Genomic DNA, 9,901 nt, shown 5'->3' with positions numbered 1-9,901 from the left:
GCCATCTGCTGGTGAATATTTGGTGATGCTGCGAGTGCAGTTGTGCTCAAGCACATAACAAATATAAACTCAACGCGATCATCAAGAAAACTGTGGCCATAAAAGGAAAAATATAAGCCGACGATTTTGGCAATGGTTTTATGTCCAACGAATAAGGCTCATTGCCCAAAACGTCACCGATTATATACACTGCCACGTATCCAAGACGGCTCGACAGAGTGGGAGAAGTAGGCCAAATACTCGCTGAGAGCTCCCTCCAAAGGGGGGCTCTTCCGTCAGCACTGGCATTAGCAAGCAATTGCAAGAACTGCCCCCTCCCTTTTAAATTGCTACACAAAAGTTACATTTTCTCAGAGCTTGTTTTTTCCCTAATGCAAACCCCTGGTGCACATTTACTTTTTATTTTAAGAATGCACCATTTGAAAATCTCACATTCTCCCAAAAAAAAAGAATTGTTACAATTTTCTATTCAAGTTGTAATATAACCCGAACTCTCCTTTTGCTCTAACGAGGCACATGTCTGACCCACAGTGTGCTCCCCCCATCGGCTCAATAAAGGCAACAAATGAGATCTCGCGAGAGTTCGCCGCGGCTCTACGCCCTCCGCCACCACGGCGTCACCAAATCTCGCGATGTTTGGGCCGGGTCCTTCCCTCCCCCCACTGCCTCCCCCCCACACACGCTGGAGGAAAAGGGAAGAAACTGGAGCGGCCGGGAGAGCCACTGGAGCTGGCTCAGCCTGGAGCCACTGGATCCACACGAGCTCGTGGCGCTACTAGTTTCCCCGGGAGACGGCAAGAGGAGCCCACGCCACTTGATCCATTCAAGTGAGAGACATTGGAGCCACTGAATCCGTCAAAGCTGTGGCCACCAGATCTACTGGATTCGCTGGATCGAGCGAATCCAACATCGGAGCCACGCGAGCCATCGGAGCTGGAGCCGCCCAGGTCACTCGATCCAGCCAAGCAGCTGGAGGAGCCACGTGAGCCACCAAGAACCTCCGCTGGTGGTGGGGCTGGAGACGCAGCGTCTACGGGAGCCACCGAATTCATCTGGGACACCTGATTCACCACCAAAGCCACTCGAGCCACGGGAGCACCGAGCGGAGATGTCGACGCAGGACGGGCTGTACGTGACGGACGCCACCGAGATGCCGGCCGAGATCGTGGAGCTGCACGAGATCGAGGTGGAGACCATCCCCGTGGAGGCCCTGGAGGGCATGGAGGTGGAGGTTCAGCAGCTGCAGCAGCACGAGCATCAGGAGCAGCTGGAGCAGCTGCAGCACGGAGGAGGCGGAGGGGTCATCTCCCTGCAGCCGCTCAGCAGCAGCGGCGACGACGATTTTGATGATGACGATCAGCAGCGGCAGCAGCACCGCTACCACCACCACCACATCATGGCCCATCACCTCCACCACGAGGTGATCCTGGTGCAGACCCACGAGGAAGTTGTGGGTGAAGAGCAGCTCGATGTTTCAGCCTTCGATGACCACATTCTGGTGCCAGTGCCCCTGGCTATGACAGAGGAGCGTGAGGCTGAGGAGGAAAGTGGTAGTGACGATGCTGATGATGGAGATGATCACGATGATGGTGATGATGGAACTCGGTACGCGGTTAGGCAGCAGCAAGATGACGACGACGATGATGACGATGAAGAGGTTAGGGCTGGACAACAGCAGCAGCAACGTCAGCAGCAGCAGCAGCGTCTTCTGCTCGGGCGAGCGGCCTTCTCCTCGGGCCCCGTGGCAGCCCGGAAAGCCGGTGGCAGGAAGACCGGAAAGAAGTCCCAGGGGACCCGGCGTGGTCAGCGCGGCGAGGCGGGGCCCGATAGGAGCCCCCGACGTTGGGAGCAGAAGCAGGTGCAGATCAAGACCCTGGAGGGCGAGTTTTCCGTCACCATGTGGGCATCAGGTCGGTTCAAGCCTCTGGGGCAGGGGGTGAGTCTGAGACTTGGGTAATTTAAATGACCAGCGTGGTGAAATATGGTCAAATAACCCACCGTGGCTATGTGGGCATTAGGTTGGTGCAAGCCTCTGGGGCAGGGTCTGAGACTTGGGTAATTGAAATGACCAGCGTGGTGAAGTATGGTCAAATAACCCACCGTGGCCATGTGGGCATCAGGTCGGTTTGAAGCCTCTGGGGCAGGGAGTGAGTCTGAGACTTGGGTAATTGAAATGACCAGCGTGGTGATGAAATATGGTCAAATAACCCATCACGGCCATCTGGGCATCAGGTCGGTTTGAAGCCTCTGGGGCAAGGGGTGAGTCTGAGACTTGGGTAATTGAAATTATCAGCGTGGTGATAAATTATGGTCGAATAACCCACCGTGGCCATGTGGGCATCAGGTCGGTTCAAGCCTCTGGGGCAGGGGGTGAGTCTGAGACTTGGGTAATTGAAATGACCAGCGTGGTGATGAAATATGGTCAAATAACCCATCACGGCCATCTGGGCATCAGGTCGGTTTGAAGCCTCTGGGGCAAGGGGTGAGTCTGAGACTTGGGTAATTGAAATTATCAGCGTGGTGATAAATTATGGTCGAATAACCCACCGTGGCCATGTGGGCATCAGGTCGGTTCAAGCCTCTGGGGCAGGGGGTGAGTCTGAGACTTGGGTAATTGAAATGACCAGTGTGGTGATTAAATATGGTCAATAACCCACCGTGGCCATGTGGGCATCAGGTCGGTCTGAAGCCTCTGGGGCAGGGGGTGAGTCTGAGACTTGGGTAATTGAAATGACCAGCGTGGTGATTAAATATGGTCAATAACCCACCACGGCCATCTGGGCATCAGGTCGGTTTGAAGCCTCTGGGGCAGGGAGTGAGTCTGAGACTTGGGTAATTGAAATGACCAGTGTGGTGATTAAATATGGTCAATAACCCACCGTGGCCATGTGGGCATCAGGTCGGTCTGAAGCCTCTGGGGCAGGGGGTGAGTCTGAGACTTACATAATTGAAATGACCAGCGTGGTGATGAAGAATGGTCAAATAACCCATCACGGTCATGTGGGCATCAGGTCAGTTTGAAGCCTCTGGGGCAGGGGATGAGTCTGAGACTTGGGTAATTGAAATGACTGTCGTTGTGAAGTATGGTCAAATAACCCACCCTCATTACGGCGTGAGGGAGGCCTTCATCATCCAGCAGTGGATTGATAAAAGGGGCCATTTGTCCATTTGTATTGTGACATGAGGGCCTGGGGTGAGTTTATTGCTGGGGACTGGATCAGATGGAGGTCTGAAGCCAGGATTTTATGGTTCACGTTCAGGATTTTGGGTTGAGGTTCTGACTTTAAAGATAACAATACTGTATTTGATTTGGGTCACTGGAAGGGTTTGGTTGTGGTTCTGAGGGGTATTGTGTGGAATTTGGATGAGGGACATATTTGTTGTGGTTCTGGGTTCCGGTTTGGATAGTACTCATTTTTTATGTTTGGGATTCGAGTCCGGGTGTTTAATTTCTGCCTTGGTTTGGAATTTGAGTCGGGATTTGAGATATGGTTATGGTATTGAGCACCTCGGGATTTGTTTCAGTTATTGTTGTACATGTGCGGATTAGGGGATGGGTTTGAGTCTGTGGGGTTTAGATGTTTGCCTGTGGTTGCATGTTCAGGGCACCTTATTGCAAATTGTGTCTTGAGCCAGGGGTTGGGATCAGGAAGGAGGTAATGGATGAAGCTATGAGATTTGGCTCATGATTTTTTTATGTGGTTGTGGGTCATTGTTTATCGCGTGTAGGTAAACAGGTGAAATGCGTGATTTAATCCGTTGTTCTACATTAGGGTGCGGGTCAGGGTTTGGAGATTTATTTGGGTTCGTGGTTTAATATCCGTGCTTTCGTCTCACTGATGTTCAGAGTGGATTTTTAGAACAACCAACAAAAATCCTCCGCATTCGTCCCGCTTTATCTCTCCATTGTTATTGTTGCTGCGGTTAATACAAAGGCAATGCAGCCACTCATTATCACCATCACCGCTGGTTACGTCATGGGCGGATCCTACCCCCAATGTCCCCCCCGTCACGCCAGGAGACGTGAGGGGGAGAGGCCCGCTGTGTATTTGAACGTATTTTGCTTCCCCCTTTTTAAAGTACAACCAATCAATGGTAGCTTTCCATCCATTCATTTTTTGTTGCTTTACCTCATCGTCATCCCACCAACGAGAGGTCGATTGCAGCCACCAGGGGCCCGTCTGGATTGCAGTCCGGCCGTCATTACAATCTTTAGTCAGGATAGGCGAGCGCGTTTGGAACGCTTCTCCCTATTGGTTGCCGCCACATGTTTCCACCAATAGGGGCTGTCGAGACGGCGACCCGCGCCTGTCTAGTCTATGGTTTTGAAGCTAATTTAAAATGGGCAAAACGGGTATTTTTGTCCCAACCTTACAAAAAAGAGAATGATTTTTCGATTTAAAGCTTTCGTGAATGCAGGGATTCATCTTGGTTCTTTCGGTATAGTCCCGTAGAAGGAAATAATAAAATAATAAAAATAAAACATAATAAAATAATTCTCACGACGTTTCGGCCACAACGCAAGCAGCCGTCCTCAGGTGAAGAAACAGGTCTGTCTTCTCGACAGACCGAAAGAACCAAGAAGAAAGACAATGATCTTTTTAATTCATCAGCCTAAGGATAGTTTAGGTCAATGCTTTCCATCAGCATTTGTTTCGGCGCTAAACATTTCACTAGTCTCGTCTGTATGTGTACAGGCCATTTGTCAACCCACTGCTGGATATGAGGCCCCCCTCCCCACGGCTCTTGCCTACATACAACTCATAAGACGCCCACACTATTTGCAGGCCACACCGTAACCACAGTTTAAAAGGCAACACGGTGCCTCTGAACAATCAAAACAAGTGCAGTACATCAAAATTGTTTGATTTATTGCGTTATAATATCGACCAATTATCGATTTGCACTGATCATCCAGGAAACGAAATTCAGTTATGCTTTTCGTGGTAAATAGAGGACATTATGCATTTTTTTTAAATTCTAGATTTGAAGCTTTCGTGACTGCAATGATTCATACTCTTTGTTTTTTTCGGTAAAGTCACGTAGGTATAAAATAAATGAAAACAACTAAATTAAATCATTTAATTTAGTTGTTTTCATTTAAAAATAATTAAAAAAATAAAAACAACTAAATTAAATTATTTAATTTAGTTGTTTTCATTTATTTTATTTTTTACCTACGTGACTTTACCGAAAAAAAACAAAGAGTATTTTTTTAAAATATATTATTTGTATGATAGTGACGGGAGTGGCAGCCAATGAATAGAACGTGTCCGAGAACGCGTCCACCAAGGTGGTTGAGAAATGAAATCGGCACTTATGCTGGTGTTGGATTGTGTAATACATCCCAGAATCGTAAGAGATGGTGGCAACTTGGTGAGGTCTTCATACAGCTGTGAATTGATAATGGCGAATGATCATGATGATTATTATTATCGTCCACTGTTGTGAAGCCTGCCTTGGCGAACAGGAGAGAAGGGGTCATCCTAGCTAAGAGGATAGGGCCCTGAGGCTGGGACAAAGGAGATGACACCCCTATATTTACCCGCAAACTATTTTCGTGTGGCACAGCCCTTACCTTTTTTACAATCTTAGAATCTGGGCTGGGAAAGTATTGGTTCTCCTTAAAATGTGAACATGAGTGACCTGTATTTTAGAACTAGAAAAAAACTGACCGTTACGATTAGTGCATCTTATTTATGTGCGTTAATGCACAGTTGAGTGTTCTCACCTCATGAGTTGAATTTTATTTGGGTGCTCTGGGTTTCTCCAATGCATTAAATAAACTCGCACTCAATTGGATAAATATCGCAAAGCACGAAGGTTCGTACAGATATGTTTTGAGGCTGTCCTGGAGAAATTCAGGATTACTATTGGGTGTTTCGAGATGCGTTCATGTTAAACGTTTGCTATATCAGGAAGTATAACAGAGTCCTTGTGGAAAAAAGACAAGAGTCGACACTGACAAGAGATCCACAGTCAAGACTGTCCATAAAACACTTTGACATGCAAGTATATGTCGAGCAAGTTTGTGAATCTCTTGCTGAAATGAGGGCCTCCCCACATCATCCAAACAATGAGGGTTATTTGATCATACTTCCTAATGCTGGTCAATGTGGATTGGTGAAGGTGGGGCAATTAGAGAAATAGAATGTATTCTGCTTTTCTGCCCATAGTGCCTACCACACGTGTTTTATGCATCTTGGTCCATCATCTAAGCACTATCCAGGCTCAAGCCTGCATAGCTTTGAAAGTTCGATGGAATTGGGTACATTCTGGTTATTTGATCGTAGCCGGAAGGAACTTTATGGATTTTCATATACAAATTTTGCAATGTTTGAGGCCCAATGGTGTTATGAATCGTGAAGGGTCTGCTATTGTAAAGTGTGATATCACCTTTCATTTGTTTTGTTAAACAGCTAAATATTGAAATGTTTTTTTTAAATATTTATAACATTATTTTGTACCACACCCATAATGAGCAAATTATACAAGATTGCTCTTTACATGAAGTAATGCTCACTAATTATTAGCTAAAAACAAATGGCTCATGCTTATTTTTACCTGCCTACAGCCGATGGTAAAAAGTCTGACGTGGAGCCAGAAGACATTGTGGAAGAAATCATCTCGGCCGGGTCACCATTGCCCGACTACTCTGAGTACATGACAGGGAAAAAGTTACCTCCTGGTGGCATTCCTGGCATCGACCTCTCTGACCCCAAGCAGCTGGCAGAGTTTGCCAGGTACAAGGATATATTATTCATGTATTCCCTGCCTCATTCTGGGTAATGCCACGGAGTGAGGTAATTTGTTTGGGACATTTGCACACACTGGCTCACTTTTGATTTGTACATGACACCCAAACATTGTAGTTTGTGAGTGGTAGAGTAAAGTGGTATCGGAAGAGGTTAATGGTAAAACCCTCAGTACTCCCGAAATTTTGACTCATGTTATTTTGGTGGGGAGCAGTGGTAAAGTGGTTCGTGCTCTGGACTATGAAACCAGAGACCTGAGTTTGATTCTCGGCCATGTGTCATATTTATCAGTCGCGAGTGATAAGCAGTCGTGCTTGCCCCTCTTCACCAACTTGCAGTGATTTGTATGGACTAGTATGGTCAAATTATTTACACGGTGGAGGGAGGCCTTCATCCAGTAGTGGATTGACATAGGGCTGTAAATTCTAAAATACAATGGCTTCTGTGAAATCATATGATCTCCCATAATTAGTAACAGGTGTTATTTTATTTTTGCTTGAGAAAAGGACATGACCACTGGTTTAGTCAAAAAATTATAGATCTTCATGGTGCTTAGTGAGCATATTTCGGGAATTAATTACTTTTCATTTTTTCGGCCTGACATTGCACAAGGATGAAGCCGCGGAAGCCAAAAGAAGATGACTTGCCCAGAACCATTGCATGTCCGCACAAGGTATTTTTACGTTTTGTGAGTCTCTTTAAAAAAAAAAAGTCCATAACAATTGCATTGGTATCATTTAGAATGATCCTGTTTTTATTGTATATTTATCGACAGGGGTGCAACAAAATGTTCAGAGACAACTCAGCCATGCGAAAGCACCTACATACGCACGGGCCTCGTGTGCACGTCTGTGCCGAGTGTGGGAAGGCTTTTGTGGAGAGCTCCAAGCTCAAGCGTCACCAGCTGGTCCACACTGGCGAAAAACCTTTCCAGGTAAAATGCCGTGCATGCTGTCACGATGAAATAAGGGATAGATTAACCTTCAGACATTTTTTAAAAAGTTTTACCTTTATGGTTAGATGTGCTCAACTTAATTATGGTAGTTTGCTGTTTATGCATTCATATAATATTTATAATAATAATCTTTTGAACAGGAAGGCTTAAATACATCCCAGCATTTTTTTTCAGAGAGTCCTGAATGAGATTTTTTGCTAGTTACCTCGTGGAAAATCCAGATTTGAGGAGGTAACATTAAACATCGATACAGATAATGTGTCAACCCCTTTGAAGTTTATTTTTCTTTGCTTTTGAGTTTCGGTTGCATTTACATGTTATATACAATTAAAATTGTTCTATGTTTCAGTGCACATTCGAAGGCTGTGGAAAACGCTTTTCTTTGGACTTCAACCTTCGGACGCACGTTCGAATTCATACAGGTGACCGACCCTACGTCTGTCCCTTTGATGGTTGCAGCAAGAAGTTTGCACAGTCTACCAACCTCAAGTCCCATATCCTAACACATGCCAAGGCCAAGCACAACCAATGAACAGCGGAAATGGCCATTTCGCACAAAAGCATTTTGCCATATTCTGCAGGGCATTGCCTAACCTTGTGTGCCCCTTTTTTGCCTGAGCTGCAGCCAACCAATAGCCCTAGCAATAGGGCATGAACATATTCATAATTATTGACTGAATTGTGTATTTAAAATATATACTGCCCTAGAATATAATAACTTATAGTTTACAATCCTTTGCCACACCGTGTGGATTTTGGGGATTGACCGTACAGTTGGTGACGGAGTGGTGGCTCAGGACCGTTACAGATATCACTCGCTGCTGATGTACGTTGAACTTCTTTCGCATCATACGTCGCCAACCGTGCTAATCGGAGTTGCAAAATATGTCAGCCGTGGCAGGGAATCAAACTCAATTCGCCGGGTTCTTAGCGCAATGCACAAACCAATGCGCCACCACTCCACCCCAAACCTATAATTAAGATTTTAAAATATTTGGCCTGTAACCCAACAACATACTATATTTTGAATGTGTGATGTTTGTGAAAGGGCTTGTTTACTTGTGCTCTATATTGTACAGTAGAGGCCTGCAACTCTCAGACTACAAGATTTGTGATAGATTTTAAGTGTTTGTCTTGACGCTGAAATATGCACAGCATGTATTCTATGTTCAGCACGTGCACATGTGTGAACCAGGTTTTAAAAAATAATTTGTTATACACTTCGATATGCGTATGTAGTGTTTATTTGTCATGGTTAATAATTGGACAAATGCCATTTTAAAAAATATATCTCCTGTGGAGTGATATGTGACAACTGCACATACTCTTGTGTCTTAATTTTTTGCGTGTGATCCTTGACATTTTGTGAGCCTGAAATCGGCATTAATATGTTGGGTTCTGTCTTTGTATCCAACATACCAAAATCAAGAAACTACTTTGTAAAGTATTTAACGAAATGTATATTTTTGAATATAGTATTGAATAAGATGCAATAGATCGTAGCTCGGACTAATTCTGATCCCAGGTGGTTTTATAGGAAAAAGTACTAATATTTTTCGAGGTGTGTATGGTATCTGTTAACTGTTGTACAGTATTAAAACAACAGATCTGCTTGTTGGAACTGAAACTATTAGCCTTTCCCTATTGTACCCGTTGCAGTATTGGCTGTGCCACCGATCGTATTGCAGATGGTAATGTGCGGCACATACAGGCTTCAATAAACTTTATATCCCATTCTAAGTGCGTGCAATTAATTTCCCATTCATGTTGTTACTATAGAGTTCAGTTCTTGTACAGCATGTTTCAAGAGGCCACTTTCATTTTCAAATACACTTTTTGAAGTCAAAAACATGTAGAATTTATATGATGTAAAATATTGTTAAAATATAACGATGTTACCACAAAGTGTGTCTTAATTAACCGATGTTGCTGTTATGTCTATAATAAATTGCACTTGGAACCTGCATGCAGTGGGTTTATACAAATTTCCACACTTAAAATTCACATTTTTTGATGATCATTGTATGCCTAGTTAAACTCTAGATGTATTCTTTATTTTTACACTTGTTTACCCAGGAAGCTCTGCAACAAGTAGAAAACGTTACCACTGGACAGTGTCACGGCCTCAGAAACTCCACAACCGATGCAGTAAATGAAATCCCAACAAACTGAAGGCAGCATTTCACATCGC

General features: G+C 44.7%; 1 protein-coding gene across 2 annotated transcripts; it reads left to right on the top strand.

Annotated features, from left to right (window-relative positions):
• Positions 1-658: 658 nt before the first annotated feature.
• LOC133352638 (transcriptional repressor protein YY1-like) lies at positions 659-9,626 on the top strand. Of its 2 annotated transcripts, XM_061568403.1 has the most exons (5): positions 659-1,910; positions 6,575-6,743; positions 7,368-7,428; positions 7,531-7,689; positions 8,060-9,625. In XM_061568403.1, the coding sequence occupies exons 1-5, from the start codon at positions 1,109-1,111 to the stop codon at positions 8,240-8,242; spliced, it is 1,374 nt and encodes a 457-aa protein (XP_061424387.1). In that variant the 5' UTR covers positions 659-1,108; the 3' UTR covers positions 8,243-9,625. The 2 variants fall into 2 exon arrangements, with proteins under 2 accessions (XP_061424387.1, XP_061424388.1); XM_061568404.1 differs by lacking the exon at positions 7,368-7,428 and having other exon boundaries at positions 8,060-9,626.
• The last annotated feature ends 275 nt before the right edge of the window (positions 9,627-9,901 follow it).

The sequence above is a fragment of the Lethenteron reissneri genome, chromosome 41 (assembly GCF_015708825.2).
Source record: "Lethenteron reissneri isolate LAM-NWPU_2019-01 chromosome 41, ASM1570882v1, whole genome shotgun sequence".
In the NCBI taxonomy this organism is placed as follows: domain Eukaryota; kingdom Metazoa; phylum Chordata; class Hyperoartia; order Petromyzontiformes; family Petromyzontidae; genus Lethenteron; species Lethenteron reissneri.
Note: the sequence above shows the minus strand (reverse complement) of the source record. Positions and strands in the feature narration are given on the sequence as shown.

What these genes read in the sequence shown, in the direction of transcription:
- LOC133352638 (XM_061568403.1), top strand. Translation starts at nt 1,109, where the DNA reads ATGTCGACGCAGGACGGGCTGTACGTGACGGACGCCACCGAGATGCCG. An exon ending in CGTCACCATGTGGGCATCAG is followed by an intron (nt 1,911 to 6,574) that starts GTCGGTTCAAGC and finishes ACCTGCCTACAG; the next exon opens with CCGATGGTAAAAAGTCTGAC. An exon ending in CAGCTGGCAGAGTTTGCCAG is followed by an intron (nt 6,744 to 7,367) that starts GTACAAGGATAT and finishes ACATTGCACAAG; the next exon opens with GATGAAGCCGCGGAAGCCAA.